At 40.8% G+C, this 22734-nt stretch overlaps 1 protein-coding gene across 1 annotated transcript; it reads left to right on the top strand.

The window, feature by feature from the left end:
• The first annotated feature begins 2656 nt into the window (after nt 1–2656).
• On the top strand, nt 2657–22447 carry HAVCR2 (hepatitis A virus cellular receptor 2). The gene is made up of 7 exons (XM_075543174.1): nt 2657–2723; nt 3697–4035; nt 5191–5274; nt 9126–9166; nt 11005–11131; nt 18180–18216; nt 21123–22447. The coding sequence occupies exons 1-7, from the start codon at nt 2672–2674 to the stop codon at nt 21280–21282; spliced, it is 840 nt and encodes a 279-aa protein (XP_075399289.1). The 5' UTR covers nt 2657–2671; the 3' UTR covers nt 21283–22447.
• Nucleotides 22448–22734: the final 287 nt, after the last annotated feature.

Here is a 22734-nt window from a genome sequence, read left to right as displayed (position 1 = left end):
GACTCACATGAATACTGGTTTTTCTACCATGTGTTCCTCATGGCAATATGTTTAGTTAGTGTGAATGACAGTATGAAACTGGTAATTGAATCTTTTATGAGCTCAGATGACATCAACATACAAATTCCAGATGCATTAGATGTTTCAATAACTGAAAACATGCTGTCTCATCTTAAAAAGGGAGAGGGGCAGGTATTTGGTGTTTAGTCATGTAATACAATTTCTAGGCTTGATACATTGAAGAACATGTGAATTCAATATAGAATATCAATTATTTGCCAAAGGCAGAGAAGGTAGTTTTCAATATTGCAAATGAAAATACAGTGGAGAGACTCTAAACTTTGTACTCCAACTAAGTAATCTTGGTTTCTATGCCAATGGAATTCGGTTCCCTTTTTATTTGTTTGAGGGTTAAGCTATTAATTTGACAGCACCCCCCCTTTTTTAAACAGTTTTATTGGCACTTCACCCCCATGTCATAATTCAACCATATCAAGAGGAGTTGAACAATCATCACCCCAATCCATTCTAGAACATTTTTCTTCTTCCTTGTACTCATTGTTATTTATGTAATTTTTAAAAATTGTGGCCAAAAATACGCAACAAAACATTTTCCAATTCAACAACTTCTACATGTATAATTCGGTGACATTTACTATACTATTGGTGTTGCACGACCATTATGATAATCTTTTTCCAAACTATTTTGCAAACATAAGCATAAACTCAATGTTCCCTAACAAAAACTCTTCCTCTTTCACCCATGGTAACACTGATGAAGTTTGGTTTCTGTTCTATTTCTAGTGGTTTTCTTATACACACATATCATACACTACCATAGCTCAATTTCTTTTTAAAAGAGTTGTATATATATCATCAAATCTGTTATAATGCTCCCTCCCCCATCCTGCACTCATCATTTGCTCCACAATCCCCTCACCTTCTCCCCAACCCCAACCCTTTTCTTTTGATGGGTGCATTGATTGCTATAACTATGCCTTTAAGCGCTGGTCTTGTGTCCCAAAGGTTTTGGTGTGCTGTTGTTTATTGTCATTTGATTCTAAGAATTTAAACTTTTCATTGTTAGTTACTTCTACTACCTAATAGTCTTAAAATAAGGTGGTACTTAGTTTCTACATATTTATTTTTTTCTTATTCTTTTTTCTGTCCTTGATGCTTAGTTTTATTGTGTTATTATCAAAGATGTTCCAAATTATTTCAATGTATTTTAATTTATTGAGGATTTATGACCTCCAATGCGGTCAATTCTGGAGAATGAACTATGTGCATTTAAAAAAAGTAAACTATTCGACTGGTGGGTGGTGTGTTCTGTATATGTGTATGAGGTGAAATTGACTGATTATGTTGTTTGATTTTCGCTATCTTTGATGCATAAGGAGCCCTGGTGGAGTAGTAAATTACATACTGAAGTCCAAGCCACAAGGTCATGGCTGGAGTCCATCAGTTTCTCCCCAGGAGAAAGATGAGCCTGTCAGCTCCCATAATAATTTAAGTCGTGGAAACCCAAAGGACCACTTCTAATCTGTTTTGTAGGGTCACTATGAGTTGGAATCAACTTGATGGCAGTGAGTATTTTAGTTGAAATCTTGGTTGAGTTTCAAGAAGATTTGGATTTTAAGATATCCAGACAGAAGTTACTTTCTCAGGGCTGAAACATGGTAGAAGGAGAGGGGCACCTCTTTTATATGATGTAAAGTAGAATGCTGAGCTCCCTTCAATTCCACCCAAAGTACGGGAAGAGTAACATTTCAAAGAGAATGGGTCTTTCCTAAATCAAAGTGCTTGGAACGCCAGTCCCAAGTAAGGATCTTTGAATAGGAAGTGTACATAAATTACAGTTTTCTCATTCACTTAATGGGGAAACTTTGACCCAAGTAGAGCTACGTGATACAGCTTAGGGTGTGCTAAAATACATAAGAATCCAGGCTCCTGATTGCAATGGAAAGGGTACATAATGGTAGGATTAGGAACAACTGTATTGCCCAGCTCCTAGTGTAGTGTCTGACACGTGGTAAGCAAAATAAACGCAGCTATTGCCTTCATGTCAATTCTGTCTCATAATGACCCTACAGGATCGAGTAGAAGTGTCTGGTAAGGGTTCTAAGGCTGGAATCTGAATGGACAGACAGCCACATCTTTCTCTCGTGGAAGGACTGGCAGGTTTGAACCACTTATCTAACTACTTAAGCATTGTGTCCCCGGGCCTCCTAACTCACAGCCACTTGTCTGCCGGATGGACTGACTTGGCCAATGAGTGCATGGCCCCTTCTGACTCATGCTCGGCCCGTTGCAGATAGATGATTATTCCGTAGGAGATACTGAAGGGCTCTCTCTACTTGTCCAGTAACGTTTTTCCCTCTGTAAAGTATTTCTTCCTCTTTGTTAGCTCTCTCAGGTTTTTACAGGATGTGTGTGGTGACGCATGACGAATACCTGGGGTTTTCTTTGAAGCGACTGTGGTCTCGGCAGCGTTAATATAGGAATTAACAATAGACAGTCAGCATCATGTGTGGGCTGGCCCTCAAAGAAGGTGGCAACCTTCTGTGTGATTTTGCGGCGTTTAGAGACAGTTGAAAAAGTGCCTAGCCCGACGGAAGCATTGGAGCTGCCCTAGAGCAGAGCTGTCCTTGCCCTTTCCTCTGTGCTCCCCATGCTGTCCCTTGTCTCCTGGGACTGTGTCCTGCTGCTGCTGCTGCTTGCAAGTAAGTCTGGGCATGGGTGCGTCTAACTGGACAATCACGTGACACCGGTGCAAGAGAGAGATAGCCGGACAGTTAGCAAAACGTTATTTTTAAAGGCCAAAGTTTGGAAGCAGTCTAAATGCCCACCGATGAGGGAGTGGGGGAATATATTACACTGTAATAAAGTGAATTTTGCACTAAGGCAAGTCACATGAGGGTTTTATTTTTTGTTGTTTTCTGGTGCATATAAAAGCTGTTTATACGCCACTGTACAGTAGCATTAAAAAAAAGCTTAGAACACTATGAGACTTACCCAGCGTGACACGGGGTCCTGGAGTCAGCGTGTGCTGTTGGGAAAATGATGCCGATAGACTTGTTCAGGGCAGAGTTACCACAAACTTCCAATTTGTAAATTAGGAAATGTCTGCGAGGCATTACAAAAATAAATGAGATAAAATAAGATACGCCTGTGATGGTAAACCTCAAAACGGCCCGAGGCTTCCAGACATGCAGGCTTTTGATTCTGCCAAATGCTTTACTCACGGTGCACCTGCTGCTGAGCCGGTGCAGGGTGAACCGAGCTGCCCCTCCTTCGTCAGCAGACAAGTTAGCCCAGATGGGAGGCCTTTCCGATGCTCTGCCTCTCCCAGTCCTTGCCTCTGGTGTACACGAGACTTGACCACGGTTTTCTTTGTGGGTCTTAAAGTGTGGTTCTGGGACCAGCAGCACCAGTGGCTCTGACTGAGGACTTCTTAGAAACGCAACGTCTCAGGCTGCATACAAAACCAATTGCATCAGAAACTCCTGGGGTGGAGTCGAACAAGCTGCCTTTTAAGGAGGCCTCTTTGGAGTGCGAGTAACATTTCCAGAGGGAATCACCTGTACGAGGGACAGCAAATGGTTTCTTCTTTGTGTCGAGGCGTGTCCCCCTTCTCCTGAAATGGACCCTACCTCACTTGCTGCCTGGGTGTCGCGCTCTCTGCTCTTTACCCAGGATCTGTGGAAGGAACGTACACAGTCGAGGTGGGTCAGAATGCCCATCTGCCCTGCAACTATACAGCAAGCTCCCACGTCAATTACGTGCCTGTTTGCTGGGGCCGTGGACCCTGTCCACTGTCACAATGCAGCCAAACAGTGCTCAGCACGGATGGAAGCCATGTGACCTACCAGAAATCTAGCCGATACCAACTGAAGGGATATGTACACAAAGGAGATGTGTCCCTGACCATTGAGAAGGTGACTCGAGAGGACAATGGAATCTACTGCTGCCGGGTACAATTCTCAGGCCTAATGAATGATAAAAAATGGACCCTGCAGCTGGTGATCACACCAGGTGAGTGCTCTGTCTGCACCGTCCCTTCTTTATGTATAATATTCATCAGTGGAGCACACTGACTATAACGACCGGTCCCCTCTGATCTCTGCTATAATTATAGCATTTGGGTGGGTCCCCAAGACCTAAGCTAATGATGTACAGCTGTGTTTATTAACCCCGTCTGTTTGAAGCCGACTGGAAGCATCAGAAAGTTCGTGAGAAAATTCAGAATGTTTTTCATTCTGCTTTCCCATGTCCCCTCTGAAGCCCTCTGGTGGAATCTGTGGAATGAGGGAGAAGACCTCAATCAAGGGTTGGAGGTCCTGATTGCTTCTTTAAAGCACCTGGCAAAATTTTAGCAACTATAGATCTCTTGATTTTATTTTTAGAAAAGGAAGCATTTCTGGGGGTAGGAGTATTTCATAAAGTCGTTCCTATGCTCGAGTGAGTTAAACATCAGGTTGCTCGCCATAAGGTTGGTGGTTCATCCCATCACCTGCTGTGAGAGAGGAAGACACAGCTTTCTCCACGCGGCCCCAAAGACTCGCAGTCTAGAAACCCAACAGGACAGCTCTAACCTGTCCCAGAGGGTCGCCGGGAGTTGGAATTGACTTGATGGCAGTGAATTTGGTTATGTTTTCCTTTACGCCTGGGGACTCTCATGGGCTGCCGGAATTGAGAAGCACTGGACCTGGTGTGTGTGCACATGTGTAAAATTTAAGACTTATGGAACATGTACGTTATGGCCAGGTTGCAATGTATTCAAACCCAATTCTACCACTTACTACCTGCATAATCTTAGGAAAATTAAAACCTGACTTCCTCCTCGGTTAAAAAGTGAGGAGAATAATAATAATTGCCCTTTCAATCACTGCATCTCTATAAATGAGATAAAACTTTATTAAAAGCACTTGGCAGAGTGTGGCCATTGGTGCAGCTATTAATGTTATGGTGAACGATCAGAGTGCTAATTATGGTCATAACTTACCTCTGTTAACCATTTCATGCATGTGATATGTTCCCACTAAAGAGGTCTGAGTCAGTCCAGAAGTTGACGGTGTGTTTCTGTTCATGTGTTATGTCTAATGTGTTTGTCTGCTGCCCTTCTGATCCCCTGACACACGCTCTGTGCTCTCAGAGAAGACTCATCCTTATGTTGGTTTCTGACATTAGCCAAGGTTGCCACTGCTCGGCCTCCTCCTCGGGACCTCGCCACAATCTTTCCAGGGATGTCCACCAGCAAGGGCCACGGCTCAGGTAATTATGTACAGGGTTCAAGAGGAAATCTTGAGCTGTTTTTTTGAGTTTAGAGGGCTCTACATAACAAGAAGAGAAAACAGTAGGAGGGTGGAGGCATGTGCAAGTATATGTCCGTGCACCTGAGGGAGAGATGCGGATAGGGCTCACAGTGAAGGAGGTGGCGGGAACAAATCTGTGTTGGGAAAAGGAAACCTGCGCTTTGGTTTCAGCCCCCTTGCTTGCTGAAAGTGAGGAGGACTTGAGCACTTGCTCATGAAGGTCAAGGATTGCAGCCTTCAGTGTGGATTGTAGCTCGATATAAAGAAGGCTAACATTCTCACAACTGGACCAATAGATAACATCATGACAAAAGGGGAAAAGGTTGAAGTTGTCAAGGATTTCATCTTGCTTGGATCCACAGTCAATGCTCATGGAAGTAGCAGTCAAACTATCAACAGACACATGATGTTAGGTAAATCTGCTGCACAGACCTATTTAGAGTGTTGAAAAGCAAAGGCGTTATTTTGAAGTGTGACCGATTCAAGCCATGGTATTTTCTATTACCTCATATGATTGTGAAAAATGGATCTTGAATAAGGAAGACGGAAGAAGAATTGATGCGGTTGAAATGTGGTACTGGAGAAGAATATTGAAAGTACCATGGGCTGCTAAAAGGACAAACTGATCTGTATTGGAAAAGGTAAGGCCAGACAGCGTTCTGCTTATAGGGAAGGATGGCCAGATTTTGTCTGACATACTTTGGCAATATTGTCAGGAGAGACCAGTGCCTGGCGAAGAATATGTTTGGTAAAGTGGAGGGGCATCAGAAAAGAAGAAGGTACTCAAGAAGATAGACTGACACCATGGCTGCAAAGGTGGGCTCAGGCACAGGAACAATCGCAAGGATGGTGCAGGACCCGGCAGTGTTTAGTTCGGTTGTGCCTAGGGTCACTATGGCTTCCAGCGACTTCAATGGCACCGAACAGCAGCAACAGCAGCATAGGATTGCTGCGAACCAGAACAGACTCACCGTCAGTGAGCTTTACGTTTATTTAGCTTGTGCTTGACTATAAGACTAAATGGTTGGCAGTTCAAGTCTCCTCAGCTGCACCATGGGAGAAAAACCCAGCAATCTGCTCCTATAAAGATTGCAGCCAGAGAGACCCTGTGGAGCAGTGCTGTTTGGTAACACACAGGTCCACATTAAGTCACAGTCAACAAGTTTGGCCTTCCTATCAAGTTTTCCATCATTCCATTTAAAAGCACAGGTTTTTAAAAATTAAATAAATTTAGTCTAATGGAGAAGTCATTACACTATTGTCATTTTTCTGAATGAGTCCTGGATTGATGGTGCTTCATTCTGAATTGGCCTCAGTCCACAGGACAGCCTTTGGGACTACTAGGTTAGATTAGGCGATTTCTAGAATTCTTTTAAACTGGAATCAAGCCTATTAGTTTCCTTAGATTTCTGTGTGAGAAGGAGCCACTAAATTCTTCATACAATTCAGCAAGAATTTTTCCGGAAGAGAAAATTTGGCAGCAGAAAGAGTAGACCTACGGTCATAATGATCAAAGAGTTGATCGTAAATATTTTCTGCTTGAATCTGGGTCTTTCCTTAAATTCTCTGCAGATAGGTCTTTTGTTGTGTAAATGAGATTATTAGTAATCAGAATTGACTTGATGGCATCGGTTGGGTTTTTGGGCCACTGTAGTTCAGATGAAGTGAGACTTTATATTGTTGTGTTATTGGGTAAGTATTGGACTACTGGCCACAAGGTTGGCAGTTCAAACACCACCAGCTGCTCCCTGGGAGAAAGATGTTGCTATCTGTTCCCACAAATGTTCGCAGCTTTGCAAACCCTATGAAAGGAGACCTGATGGTGCAATGGGTTAGGCAGTGGGCTGCTAACCGCAAAAGCAGAGGTTCAAACCTACCAGCTGCTCTTCAGAACAAAGATGAAACTTTCTAGTCTTGAAAACCTACAGGGGCAGTTAGTTCTACTGGGTCCTGAAGGGTTGCTATGAGTTGGAGTCAACTTGATGCTAGTGAGCTTTTTGGAGGATGGGGTATTTATCCGTGTAGAGTGTGAAGCACTCCTTCTGGCACATAGTAAGTGTTAGAGAAATTCTAATTAGTAGTCGTATTTATGTTTTTAAGACCTTCATATTCCCACCCCAACACAGCCACCTCTACCTTAGCCAAGTCCCGAGCTTGTGAGGAAAACATTGCACCACTCCCTCACCCATCTTGCTGGATGACCAAACCAATGTGAAAATAAGCGGCGATGACCCAACAGTGATCTATGTTACTGATCATTTCACCCCAAAATACAGTTTAGAAAAAAACCAATCTTCCTATTGTGACCAAGGTAAATAATTACAGGGAACAGAAAAGTGGATTTGAAAATAATGTGTGAGGTTTCATGTTTAATAAGTAGTTCCACCAATGTGGTTTTCATGCTTAAAATTACCTATGGGAAATAAGAGCAAAGCTAAATGAAAGAACATCTTATATAAAAATCAAAATAATTTTAGGCAGAGACCAAGCTTTTGTAATATGAAGACCGTCTGTAAAACCACCACTTAGGCAAGCCATTCATACATGTCAAAGGGCTTAGACTTTTGTCGAAGCTGAATGGCTGAGAGGGTGGCTGTGACATTTAAGTGGTTTCAGAGTTTCAGACACCACCAGACAAATGAGCACACAGGCTTCAATGACCTACAGTTGACACCCTATATTTTCATCCCATTTGTTTTTGGAGTGGAGTCCCTGGGGTGCAAACAGCTCACTTGATTGCTATCAACATGTTCAATCTTCAAGGCAACCAGAGAATCTTTCAAAGAAAAGCCTAGCAGTTTGCTTCTGGGAAACTCACCACCGAGCACCACACAGAGCACAGTTTACTCTGGACACACAGAGATCACAAGTCGGTGTTCATGGGACAACAGCTAGCTTTTCATTTGGGAATGCAATACCCATGAAGTCAGATTCTGCGTCCATCTCTGGCAGGGAGGAAGGACTTAGGATATATGTATTGGAAGGAAACGCAGGCAAAGACGCGGGTGAGCGAATGAAAAGAGAAGCAGTGAGTTAGAGCTGAGCAGTGTGGCTTTCTTCCTAGTAGTAGTGACAATGTGTGACACTGAGGTAAACATTGTCAACGCCTGTAGAGTTATCAGCATCATGTGGTCCTAAATTGGAATGATTTTTAATCACTCACTAAGCTGTGTGGCCTTGAGTCAGTCACTTATCTTCCCTTATTCTCAGCCTCTTAGCTCACGTAATGGGACCAATGCATTGTTTTGAATATTGAATGAGGTAGTTCACTTAAGAAGTATAGCACAGTGTCTCGCTCATGGAAACTTGTTGCTATAATTATTACTTTCATTTTTCAAACAATGAAACTTTCTGTCTCCCTTCTAAAGAGAACATGTTGAACTTCCAATGAATTTTAGCTTTTTCTCAAAGTCTAATTGGAATATAATGCCAAAGTGTTGTCTGTGTTGGATTTTTGTAGCCACCAGCACTCTGGATATTAAAAATATTTTATTTTATTCCTTCACAAATTGGCTTACCTACCTGATAGAAATCTCTCTTAAAACAGAAAGAGAAGGGATCATTGTAGATGGAAAATGTGGTCATCTGAAAGCCGATCTGTTAGTACATTTTGTTGGATCTCGCAGCTAATCATTGTGACAAGTATGGTGTGGATGTGGTCTGTATATCTGGTCTTCTTCAAAAGGAATTCATTTCATATAGGTTATAGTTATCTTAAGATATTTGTTATTTATTTACTTATTTGAACCTAGATAGAAGAAAATATTCTTCACTCTACTATTGACTCTTTCTCTTCTTTATTTGCGACAGAAACATGGACATGGGAACTCCTCCATGACAGCAACACCACAGTAAGTAGTTTCTTGCCCCCGTAGCACTTAACCCTTCTCCCTGAGAACCTTTACCTGTGAAAGTGCCTTGCTCTTCCTTAGGTTCACATTCCTCAGCTGTGAAATGTGGATGACACCAGTTTGAACTGTGTAGGTCTCTTCTTCTTTTTAAAAATAATTTTATTGGGCGTTCTTACAGATATCATAACATCCCATGTTTCAATCACATCAAGCAGTATCGTCCAATTGCTACCATAGTGAGTTTCAAAACAATTTTCTTTCGTCTTGAACTCCTGGATATCAGCTCCCCTTTATCCCCTCCCTTTCCCCAGGAAAGCTTATTATTTTCCCCCTACATCTTACACCATCCAGTATATAAATTTACATACAATTCTGTTTTTGCTCCCCTCAAGTGGGGTTATCAGCTGCTCTCCCTTCCCCTTCTCACCCTCGCTTCCTGTTCCCTCAGGGAACCATTACTCCTGTTACTGTTTCTGAAGGGTTATCGATCTTGATTTCCATGTGCTGAATGATCTTAATTATACAAATGTACATACACAAGTCTAACATGATTAATGAGGTAAAACAAATAAAAACCCTAATAGTAAGGGGAGGAAATAGTGAAAAATATAGAGGATATTCATGTGCTTCATGAGTGCTTGTATAGGCTTCTTTTAAGGAAAAAGTAAGATATTAATGCAGGTAAAGTACCCGGAATAAGTCTGGCACAGAGAAAGTATGAAAAAGCAAAACAACAGCAACAACAATTCCTGTGATTTTGTCCCTCTTTTCAATTTAACACGGTCATGGTTTCAAAGATTCTCCCAGTCCCTAGGATATATTTCTTCTCGCCTCTATGGCAATCCTGGCGATGATGCCGGGGAGTGAGAGTATTTTAAAGTTTATTAACCTGTATAGACCAAGATACTAGTGAGGAATATTCTAAGAGAAGAACGTAGTAAATTTAGTATATATCTAAATTTAAATAAAGCACAGTTTTAGTTAACCACAATTTTCCTGTATTCTACCAGATTAAAGGAAAAGTGGAACTTGTTGGAAAGCAAGCTTGCACTTTCTTTGAGGGTCTGTCTAGGAGTCAGCATCTATTTGACTAAAATTTCTATTTGTGTATTTACAACCAACAGCCAGCATTTTGCGAGTTTAATGGTTCTGCTCTTTTTTTAAAGGTGCCTCCTAAGTAACTCTGTTGCTGACAATGGATAATGTACAACATGTTCACTGTTTATAGTAAAAGAGGGATATAAGTGCATAGTTTTGCAACAGAAGGTGTTCCTAGTTGACTCAGTTATCAGATTACTTATCAAATTAACTAGAGCAATAGCAGTAATAGTTACCATTGACCTATCATCTACGGCAAACAAGGCTCTGTGCTCAGCACTTTATATTTTTTCCCACTTAATTTTCACAACTTTACAAAGTCAGAGCTGGGATTTGAACCTAGAATAGCCTGTGAAAATAGGTATTTTACCCCAAGAGACTAAATTCTGACCATCTTGAGCCTCTCAGGGGCTCTGAAATGAGTTCTCCTCCACACTAGAACCCATTTTTGTCACAGAGGTTGTGGGTGATGGGATGTTCTGGTTCATTTACTGGGCACTCTTCCTCTTTCCACAGCACAGAAGGGCACATTTTATTTCCTTCTTAACTTCAAGAGGCTAATCTCTTTCAGACGGTTTAAGGTTTGTCTAAAGGGGAGCTGATTAATAGTGGTTTCAATGTCTCTGAGTTTCTCTGAGGTGCTGTGAACAGGATGGCCCCATCCCCATGGCATAATACCTGCTAAGGATACATTTGATATTTGGCCACTTGCTGCTTCAATTCTGTTTGTGTTTCTATAGCAAAGGTCCCCATTGCTTTACGAGTTACCAGATGCTGGAGTGACCACCCGCACAGCTGTCTACATCGGAGTAGGGATCTCTGCTGGGCTGGCTCTGGTTCTCATGTGCGGTGCTTTAAGCCTCAAATGTAAGTTGCCAGATGTTGCTTCTCTCTTCTCCTCATAACGCACCAAACCCAAATAGATACCACAACTCTGCCTTCTTGCTCACGTGCCACTTAAAATTGTCCAAAATTTCCACTTAAGATTGGCCAAAGTTGTGAGTTCAATTGCTGCCTAATATGTGACTCAGCTAAAATTTCTATTTCCATTTTCTGGTGGATAGACATTGAAGTTTTCCTCAACTTTGTAGCATAAATAATAATTCTAGAATATATCCTGGCTAGTCTATGAGCAGCTCTGATCACTTCCTTAAGAAGTGAATTGTTGAGTCAAAGTGTATGAACATTTTTCAAGACTTTTGAAATACAGCGTCCAGTTGCTTCACAGTAAGGTCCTATCCATTTATCTGTTTATCTGCCAGTTCTAGAGGTAGAAGTAGCATTAGTGTCCGTCTGTGAATGCTAAGAGATCTGAGCAGCTCTGAGCCCTTGAAGAAGGTCACCCCCCCTTCCCCTTTGCTATGTTGACGTTCAACAACTGAAAAATAAACACTCACACTTCGATCTAGCCAGTTCTTTTGTTGGAGTAAGCAAGTAAGACTTTCTCTGGATTTTTTTCTCAGCATGTACACATTATTTAACATCCATGATATCATTTTTGAAATAGGACATTATGTGATTTAAATATTGGGCAAACACTATCGTGAAACCTTGTGGAAGCTTACCTTCAGTTGTCTTCATTGCGACTGAGGGAGTTGCTGGTGGAGACCAGAGGAGCTGATGGTGGCAGCAGGACTGCAGCATGCCCTGCACCAGCCCTCGTCCTGTTTACCTGCGCTGCAGAGGCAGAGAGGCTCCCCAGCCCCCCTTGCTCACCAGAGTAAACCCAAGAACCTGTGGGCTTGCTGCCTCACCTGTTTGTATCCTGCCCCAGCTCAGTGCTGCAAAAGTCTGGGTTTGAGGTTTCTAAGACTATTAGAGTGAAATAGCAAACAAAAGGAGAGCTGTGTCTCCTTCGTTCATTTTTCTTGATATGTAAGCACTTCAAAAAGTTCGTGGAGTAATTATCTTTTTTGGGGGAATAATTCTCTTTTAATTCCATTTTCCTACAAGCTCTTTGAAGCCCCCTTATATAATTAGAAACCTTCTTTTGTTTTAATGCGTGGTTGTTGGGTGGTGTTGAGTTGGTCGCAAGGCCCAGGTGTAACAGAATGAAACACTGTTTGGTGCCACACCATCCTCACAATCGTTATTATGTTTGAGGCTATCGTTGCTGCCATCGTGTCAACCCAACTTCTTGAGCACCTTCTTTTACCAAGCATCATGTTCTTTTCCAAGGACTGGTCTCTCCTGATAACATGTCCAAAATATGTGACACAAAGTCTCAATATCCTGACTTCTAAGGAGCATTCTAACTACTTCTTCCAAGACATTTATCTCTTCATTTGGCAGCCCATGGTAATTACAATATTCTTCGCCAACACCAGAGTACAAATGCATCAATGCTTCTTTGGTCTTTTGAATTCACTGACTAATTTTCATATGTGTATGAGGCGATTAAGAACATCACAGCGCGTATAAGGTGTATCTTCGTTTTCCAGGAGACATCCTTGTTCTTTCCCACACTTTAGAGTAGTCTTTTACGGCATAGTTTCCCAATGCGATGCATCATTGGATTTCTCTGCTGCTCTCATGAACACTCATTATAGATCCAAGAAAGATGATATCGTTGACATCTTCAATCTTTTCTCTGTTTATCTTTTTGTTGTCTGTTGCACATGTGAGAATTTTGGTTTTCTTTACATTGAGTTGTAATCCATACTTGTGTTAGTCTGGGTAGACTAGAGAAACAGGGTAGACTAGAGAAACAAATTCATGGACACTCATATATGTATAAGAAAGAGGTTTATAGAGCAATTGAATAATGAGAAAACATCCCAGCCTAGTCCAGATCAAGTCCATAAGTCTGATATTAACCCATATGTCTGATACCAATCTATAAAGTACTCTTTAGATTAATGAAACACATGAAATGATGCTGAATGCAGGAAGATCACAGGCCAGTGGATGGGAAGTCTTGTGGATCCAGTGGCATTGTTAGCATCTCAGTACTGGCAGGCATCTCCACGTGGTTCCTTCAGTTCTGAAACTCTGACTGCCTCAGGGTATCTTCATGTGGCTTCTCCTCAGAAATGTCTCCAAGGGAGTGAGTGAGCCTTGTCAGTAGAGAGTCTCCAAGGGAGTGAGCAGAGAGAGGAGGAAAATACAAGAGTTCCCAGAATCCTCAGGAGAAGACCAGGCCCACACAGAGGTCTCATTGGCTATATGCTGATTGAGAGGCTAGACTCCACCCCTTCACTCTGAATCCTCCAAGTGACACCAGATAATGTAACTACCACAATACTGAAAGTTGCAGTCATTGATTTTCATAAGCAAGTGTTTCAAGTCCCTTTTGTCATTTGCATATTGCAGTTTGATTATAAGCCTTCCTACAATTCTAGTGCTAAATTCGACTTCTTTTTAAAATCATTTTATTGGGAGCTTGTACAATGCTTATCAAAATCCATACATACATCCATTGTGTCAAGCACATCTGTACATCTGTTTTCATCATCAGTCTCAAAACATTTTCTTTCTACTTGAGTCCTTGGTATCAGCTCCTCATTTCCCCCCTCCCTCCGCTCCTCCCTCTCCTGAACCCTTGATAATTTATAAATTATTATTATTTTGTCATATCTTACACTGCCTGACGTCTCCCTTCACCCACTTATCTGTTGTCCTTCCCCCAGAGAGGAGGCCATATGTAGATCCTTGTAATCGGTGCCCCCCCCCCCTTCTACCCCCCCTTCACTCCACCCTCCCAGTATTGCCACTCTCACCTCTGGTCCTGAGGGGTTTATCTGTTCTGGAAAATTCTACTTCTTACAGTCTAATTTCTCAGATTATTTGTTCAGCATACAGATTGAATGTGCAAGATGAAAGGATACAGTGCTGAATCACACCTTTCCTGAATTAAATCATGCCATATTCCCTTGTTCTATTTTCACACCTACCTCTTGACTCATGTATAAGTTCCCCATGGACACAACTGGAATTTCCATTTGTCTCTGTGTTATCCATAGTTTGCTATGATCTAAACAGTCAAATGCCTTCACACAGTCAATAAAACACAAGTAAATATTGTTCTGGTCTTCTATTTCCAGCCAAGATACATATGAGTCAGCAATGGTATCCCTCATACCACATCCTCTTTTGAATCCGGCTTGAATTTTTGGCAGCTCCCTATTAATGCATTGTTATTATTAGGAGCTGTTGAGTTGGTTTTGGCTCATAACGTCCCTGTGTACAACAGACCAAAAGACTAGATGGTCTTTCCTCCATCTGGTAGTATTCATTTGATTTTCATTATCAATACTTTGACAATATTTTGCTGACTTCCATAAAGTTTTCAGTAGCAAATTCCTTTGAAGTGGAAAGCCAATTTTTTTCTTTGTAGTCTGTTCTTAGTCTAGAAGCTCAGCTGCAACATGTTCACTTTGGATTACCCTGGTGGCATTTGAAATACTGGTGAAATAGCCCCCACATCACAGCAACACATACAAACCACCACAGTACAACAGATTGACAGACAAGTGGTACTGCTACAACCACTTTTAAATTATCTTCAGCCAAATTTTACTTGTGTATTGGTTGGCAGGTAGCTGTCTCCCAAATTTCTTGGTGTAAACTATCAAATGCTTCAAGTTTTGCATCAGCTTGTTGAAACATTTCAATTGGTATTCCATCAATTCCTGCAGTCTTGTTTGTTAGTCTTTAGCACCAGCTTGGACTTCTTCCTTCAGTCCGTTGGTTCTTGATCAAATGCCACCTCTTGAAATGGGTGAAGGTCAGCCGATTCATTGCACAGTGAACGCACATGCCTCCCACCTTCTTTGGATGCTTCCTGTGTTACTCAATACTTTACCCATAGAATCTTTCAGTATCGCAACTCAGGGCTTCAGTATTTTTTTTCTCAATTCTTTCATCTTGAGATGTTTTTCTCTTTGGCTCTAATTCTAGTTCTTTTCACATTTCATTATAACACTTTATTTGTCTTCTCAAGCTGACCTTTGAAATTTTCTGTTCAGCTCCTTTACTCTTCCATTTGCTTTATCATCAAGAGCAAGTTTCAGAGTCTCTTCTGACCTCCACTATGGTCTTTTTTTTTTCATTTCTGTCTTTTTGAGAATTTTACCCCCTCTTCTTATATGATGTTCTCAATGTCATCCTACAGTTTTCAGGTCTTATGTTATTATTCATCAATGAGTCTGGTCTTGAAATGTTCTCTAAATTCAGCTGACATATATTCAAAGTTGTATTGTGGCTTTGTGGACTTGTTTTAATTTTTTCAACCTCAACCTGAAATTGCATATGAGCAATTGATTTCCAGTTTCACCGTCAGACCCTGACCTGGCTTTGGCTAACGCTATTGAGCTCGATTGTCTCTTTAGTCAATTTGATTCCTTTGTGTTTGCAATAGCATTCATTAATTTTGTAATTTAAAAATGAGAGCGAGAGAGAGAAATGGACAGAAAACAAATCACCATCTATGATTATGCTTTTGGGAATAGTCCCATACCCTGATATCCATCCAAGACTCAGTTTCAAATGAATTCCTCAGAGGTCAGATTGACAACAAAAAATGCTACCCAAACCATAAATCTCTCATAATTTGATTTTATCTGAAGTTCGATATAAAATCATTCATCATAAATAAACTTAAGATAGAGAGAATGGAAAAAAATTAACTGAAAAAATACTACTTTCTGTCCTTATTTCCTTTTAAAGATTAATTACTTGCTTTTCTTTTTAGATTACAGAGAAAATCATGTTCATTTCTAATAGATTTTGAATTTGTTTTACTGTAAATGAACAAAGAAATCCAACAACAACATAAACACAACACACAGGGAGATACAAAAAATAAAAAATTAACTTGGAGTGCTTTTCTCCTCCAAAGCACCAGACCACACAATCCCCTTGATCATTCACTTTAGTTCCTATTCAGTCAGAGATGCCAGTTCATTTCAAATGTGTGATCACAATGGTGTGGGAAGAAATCTCTCTCCAGGTCATAGGGAGTTAATACTGCTTATTCAATTACCTAACCTACATCTCCACTTAGATGTCCCATACATTCACCATGTCCAAACTTGAGCTTTAGATTCTATATTTAACTCTCCCAAACCTAAGCGCGCTATCTCTGGTCTTCCCCCTCCACCGTCTATCTGATAACAAGCCAGATCATCCCGAATCCCTTCTTTTCTTACTGTGAACGTACAATCCATCTTCAATTCCTAAATCTACCTAAAATTGATTTTTGACTCTATATCTCTCCTGCCTTACACCAAGGTACTATCTTTTCATTTCTTTTTTTCTTTTTTTTTTTTAGGGTACCCTCTGTGTAGCGGGCTCAAAAACTTGTGCATCTCTTTTCCCGAAAGTACTTGTTAAAAAGAAGAAGGTTCACACAACCAAAAAGCGAGGAGCATTCTTTTCATTTCTTTAATCATCATTTTTAGCCATTTCATTATTCATCCTTTCACTTCTTTATTCATCTTTCTTCTCCATTTTCAAAACAGTGACACCTTCTTGAAACATAAATCAGATCATACATCTACCCTTCGGTGATTCTCTATTGTTCTTAGAATAGAACCAACAGTCCTGATTATGGTTGAGAAGATTTATCCTTGTCTACTCTTTAGACTGTATGTTGGCTCACTTCCTTGCTCCAACCAAATCCTCAGCATGTCCTCTATCAGGATTTCTGTTTACTCTCAATGTTCCCCTGCTTCTTCACTTCGATGACTAATTCTCTTCTTTCATAACTGAGTATAAAGGTCACATCCTCTGAGTGTTCTCCATGACCACACTCTTAGGTCAAAGACTTGTTAGTTTCCTTCTTAATACACCTCATTATGAAGTTATTTTGCTTTACCACTTAATGGTTTTTAAATACTTTTTAAAATATGCCTCCTATACTGGAAAAAAAAATGGCTTGGAAGAAATACCGCCTGAATGCTTCTTAGAGGCCAGGGTGGAGACTTCTATTGGGCATCTAATCAGGAGAGACCTCACCCACTGCCACTAAGTTTATCCAACTCATAGCAAACACATGGGACATTGGAGAGATGCCTCCATGGATTTCTGAGACCGTGACTCTTCTTTTAATTTTTTTTTATTTTAACAATTTATTGGGGCTGATACAATTCTTTTCACAGTTCATACATATACATACATCAATTGTATAAAGCACATCTGTACAGTCTTTGCCCTAATCATTTTTTTCTCTTTTCTTCTTTTACATTTTATTAGGGACTCAAACAACTCTTACCACAATCCATACATATACATACATCAATTGTATAAAGCACATCCATACATTCCCTGCCCCGAGACCGTGACTCTTTATGGAAGTGGAAGCCTCGTCTTTCTCCAGAGGAACAGTTGGTGGTTTTGAACTACTGACCTATCAGTTAGCAGCCCAATGAGTAACTATTATACCACTAGGACTCCTTTTATCAAGGGAGACCCATCCTGGAAAAGCACATCATGCCTGGTAATACAGAGGGGCAGCAAAAGAGAGGAAGACCCTTGACAAGATGGATTGACACAGTGGCTACACCAATGGGTTCACACATGAGCGCACTTGTGAGGAATGTACCGGACTGGGGCTGTTTCCTTCAGTTGTACACAGGGTCATTCTGAGTCAGAACCAATTCAACAGCACCTAACAACACACTGGAACATCATTTTCATGAGATCAGGGTTTATAATTTGTTGTTGTGTCCAGTGCCCAGAAAACTGTCAGACACATAATTGGTTCTCTGTAATACTTGTTGTATATAAGAAATGCAACTTTATCACTTGTATGGCCCATGTAATAAACCAAGACACACCTTGGGAGTTAGATTTAACTCAGTGTAAGGTGAGGCCAGAGCTTCCCAAACAGCTCTACTCTCTAGGAAGTCTATTTTATTTATCTCATAGTGCTATGAAAGTATTTTTATTTATTTTCTTCCCCCTTTTTATCTAGGGTATTTTCATAAGAAAGAAGAGTTACAGGATTTAAGGTAAGATTACGGGTGGGAAACATTGGAGTCTTAGAGATTTCTGTTCTTTGCCCTGAGAAGTCCTGCAAGGAGCTTTGAGATCTAAGTTTATGCAGTATTTCCATTTTGCCAAGGCTTCAATTACAAAGTGCAAATTCCACCAGGGCTTTGCACCAGTTCATTCTTGGTTTGATCCCATATTTGCATTTCCACCTATATACATATATTGAATCAGAATCTAAAATTTAACAGCTCATGTAGACCTAAGAAGCACCCAGGAACCTGTAAGAATCACCAGGGGAGGTAGATAAGCTGTAGGTTCCAATTCAGTGTGTCTGGGGTGAAAATGCCAAGTCTCAGCAGGAGTCCACCCAGAAGGAGCTAAGTCAAAGCCCTGATTTCAACATTCTCTCTCTCTCTCTCTCTCTCTCTCTCTCTCTCTCTCTCTCTCTGCCATCAAGTCAGTGGTGATTCGCAGGAACTCTCTAGGCCAGAGTAGACTTGCCCCTGTGGGTTTCTGAGACAGTAACTCTTTACGGGAACAAAAGCCTCCCCTTTCTTTCGAGGTGTTACTTGTGGTTTCTAACCTTGACCTTGTGGTGCTTATAGTGTTGACCTTGTGGTTTGCAGTCCTATCACTACACTTCTAAGGCCTCTTAGAGAACCACCTAAGACATGCACAATCTCAATGCAGGGCCTTCCCGGAACAATTACATCAGATTCTCTAGGGAGGAGGCACAAGTGAATTACTAAAAGCTATCCAGGTGATTCCAACGGGCAACCAGGATTGAGAACTACTGGTCTATTTTATGCCTGTCTTAATCTTCATTCCTGAACACACACACACACACACACACACATTCTATTCCAAATAAACATGTTGTTGTTGTTAAGTGCCATTGGGCTGGCTTCAACCTATAGCAACTTATGCACAACAGAATGAAACACTGACTGGTCCCTCACCGTCCTGACAATTGTTCCTGTGCTTGAGCCCATTGTTGCAGCCACTACGTCAATCCATCTCCTTGAGGGACTTCCTATTTTTCACTGCCCCTTTATTTTATCAAACATGATGTCCTTTCCCAGGGACTGGTTTCTCCTGACAACATGTTCAAAGTAAGGAAGGCCTGGCTTATATAATTTTTTACTAGATTTTAGTGAGAACCACTACATGGGTATGATGCAATATAATTCAAGGAACAAAAAGACTATCCATTAAATAAGGAACCCCATGGCCCAAGATTGAATGCTTGAATGCTCTAAATAAAAAGTAATACAGAATGGGTAGTAGAATAAGGTTGTTCTACCAATCAGTTACACAATTGCGAAAGTAAGATTTGTGATTATCAGTATTTCTTCTTTATATGTGCTTACTGAATATCTTTCCTTTGTTCATGTATAATATACCAGATATAATTAGATTCGGAGTATTTTCATTTATATATATGGTAGATGTATGATGCTAGGTGTCTAAGTGTGATTTCATTAATGTCTGGAAATTGTATGTGGCTAAAGAATTATGTACAGGGGTCAAGTTGGCAAGGGGTGGACTGAGATAGTCAGAGTCAGAGTCAGAATTCACTCAAGAGCAATGGATCTGGTGGGTCTGTTGAATGCTACCTAGACCACTAATGATTTCTAAATTGGAGACTAAGGAAAATGGATTAAAATTATGAAGACAAAAAGTAGTCTGCATTAAGAATGTCAAACTATAGATGGTTTCAGGTTTTCTTTGGCAGTCTTCTTTACTAGAGCTTGAACATTGAAATCTGCTAATATTTATAGGCAGGCAACTCTTCAAATAACAAAAATATAACCCCCCAAAATATTTGACCAATCTCATCCTTTTAAAAAAAAATAAAATTTAAGCTCAACAGAAAGTTAGGAATTTATTTAGTGTCCAGACACATATTTGATGATAAATTAAATACATGTTCCCCCAGAAGCATTATTATTCACAATAAACAGAATAAGACCTTGAGGCACAAAGTTTAGTAATACTTTTCTGCAATTGTTTTAAATGGATTTGTGTGTGTGTGTGTGTGTGTGTGTGTGTGAACTAGGTGGGGGATTTTTATAGGATTTTTGTGTGATTTGTACACTGCCAAAGCAGGCCTGGTGGTGTCGTGGTTACGATCCACATGGTCGGCAGTGCAAAACCACCAGCAGCTCCTTGGGAGAAAGACTGGACTTTCTACTTCTGTGAACAGTTACAGACTGAGACAGTTACAGTCTCAAAAACCCAGAGGGGGTCACGATGGGTCACCATTGCCTCCCTGACAGTGAGCTGGCAGTGAATTGTTCACTGCTAAATCCCCAGCTGCCTCTCATAGCTGTATAGTTCTTGAATGAATAAAAATATATTTCTTGAGTGAGTGAAGAAAATATTTCTTGAATGAATAAGGAAAACAAAACAAACCTAATGTACCCAAGTCATATGGTGGATAAATGACATAGGCAACATTTCACCTCGGGTCTTATTGATCCTTTCTTTCAAAATAGATCAAGCGTGAACAAGAATTGAACACAATGCAAGGCATATTGGAACCCTTCCCCCAAGCTTGCCATTAAACATTTTAATACAGATGCTTTATCTGGTTTTGAACTTATTTATGTATTATTTTCTGAATCATTTATAAGAGAGCGGCAGACATCTTGCTGATTCACCCAAACACTTCAGACTGCATCTCCGACAAATAAAGATATTCTCTTAGATAACCCAATACCATTTTGTATACCTAAAAATTAACATTACATTTCATCAACTGCTCCCCAAATAATTTAATTACAATGTGATGGTTTCCCCCTTCTCAGATTTCAACTAAAGATCACCTACTGCCTATGACTACTGTCTCTTCAGAAAAGCTTATTTCTCAACTCTTTTGCTTCAGAAATTGCTAACTGAACTGCAATATCTCATTCCACAGACTCGTCTCTTTGGCCAACCTCCCTCCTTTAGGGTTAGCAAATGCAGAAGGCGAGGGGATTCGCTCAGAGGAAAACATCTACACCATTGAGGAGAACATTTACGAAATCGAGGATGCAAAGGAGTACTACAGCTATGTCAGCCATGAGCAGCAGCCCTGAACTCTGGCTTGTCACCTTCTAAGCCCGGAATCTTGTGTCCTCGGATTGCACCACTTCATTTAGGTTCTTGTTGTTGTCTTTCTCAGAACTGTGAAATGTGTCTGCCAAAGGGTTTGGGAGGGACTTTCCGAGACAGCAGAGCAACTTCTCCATTATCTGAAAGTAATTGGTTCCCATGGGTATTGAACTACATGGAATGTGGATGGGCATCTCATTGTCCAACTCAGAAGCAGTTGATCAGAGGTCTTAGACTAGGATGGGGCTATGAATCAGTTCATTCCATGCCAGATATGATGAATTAAGATCTACGTTTGTTAAGCCTTATAGATTCTCAGGTGATTGTTATGTATATGACACAGTAGAACTTCCCCATCAGGTGTCCACGGCTGTAACTTTATAGAAGCAGCTGTCACGTCTTTCTTCCGCAGAACAACCAGTGACTTTGGATAGCAGACCTGTTTGTGATCAGCGGAGCAGTTAATGCCACCACGACACCTCCGGGGCTTCTCTAGCGCCCCTCTCTGTCTCATTCTACGTGACTGTGTTTGCCTGGGCAATTCCAAGGAGGGCTCTGTGGCATCAATTGTTTTACAGGATGTTGGGATCCTGAATGAGCATAATTTAAACATCTTGATGTGAAAAGACACATCTGGTGGCTGCTGGTTGGTTAGCTTGCTTCCTCACGTATTGTTATTTTTCAATCTTATAATTTGCAACAAATGTTAGATTTACAGGAAGGTTGCTAAGACAGTAGAGAGATCCTGTCCCTCCTTCACCCAGTCTCCTCAAATAGGAAGAGCTTGCAGAACCATGGGACCTACATGAAAACTGAAACAGTGGACATGGGTATAATACTGTTAACTAAATGTGGACTCTCCTTGGATGCCCATTAGTCATTTTTTAAATCTAGGATTATTATTTTTAAAACCAGAAGAATGTAAGCGTGTAAGTTATTGCTGAAAGTCTCCTTCCCTTCAATCCCTCACCCCAGGAGCTGTCAGTGCGATGACTGTGACTTACAGCCTCCTATACCAGCACTAAAGAAATGTCCTAAATCTTCAAAATGCCAACGAGTCACATTTTCAAAAGCAAAACAAAATAGTAAAGTTAATTTAACTAGTGCATTTGTCTGATGAATAAATACATCTAAATTACTGTTGTTTGAACATGGAATAAATATGAAAATGAAGCACGAGAAAGCTAGCATTCATTGTTTTGTTCTAAGTCTGAACAATTCCGTGTGTATTTTATATTTCTAGCGCATCTCAACTCCGACGAGTGCAGCAGTTTGAGTGCTCAACAGCCACATGTGGATAATCGCGTTCATACGAGGAAGCACAATTCTAGACCATTCTCTGTTCTCCCTCACCCTCTACAGGCACACAGTGTTACTTACCCTGGGCTGCTTACCACATAGTCCGCAGTTTGAAACCACTCGCTGCTCCATGGGAG

The sequence above is a fragment of the Tenrec ecaudatus genome, chromosome 2 (assembly GCF_050624435.1).
Source record: "Tenrec ecaudatus isolate mTenEca1 chromosome 2, mTenEca1.hap1, whole genome shotgun sequence".
Classification (NCBI taxonomy): domain Eukaryota; kingdom Metazoa; phylum Chordata; class Mammalia; order Afrosoricida; family Tenrecidae; genus Tenrec; species Tenrec ecaudatus.
Note: the sequence above shows the minus strand (reverse complement) of the source record. Positions and strands in the feature narration are given on the sequence as shown.

What these genes read in the sequence shown, in the direction of transcription:
- HAVCR2 (XM_075543174.1), top strand. Translation starts at nt 2,672, where the DNA reads ATGCTGTCCCTTGTCTCCTGGGACTGTGTCCTGCTGCTGCTGCTGCTT. An exon ending in TCCATGACAGCAACACCACA is followed by an intron (nt 9,167 to 11,004) that starts GTAAGTAGTTTC and finishes GTGTTTCTATAG; the next exon opens with CAAAGGTCCCCATTGCTTTA. An exon ending in CGGTGCTTTAAGCCTCAAAT is followed by an intron (nt 11,132 to 18,179) that starts GTAAGTTGCCAG and finishes CTTTTTATCTAG; the next exon opens with GGTATTTTCATAAGAAAGAA.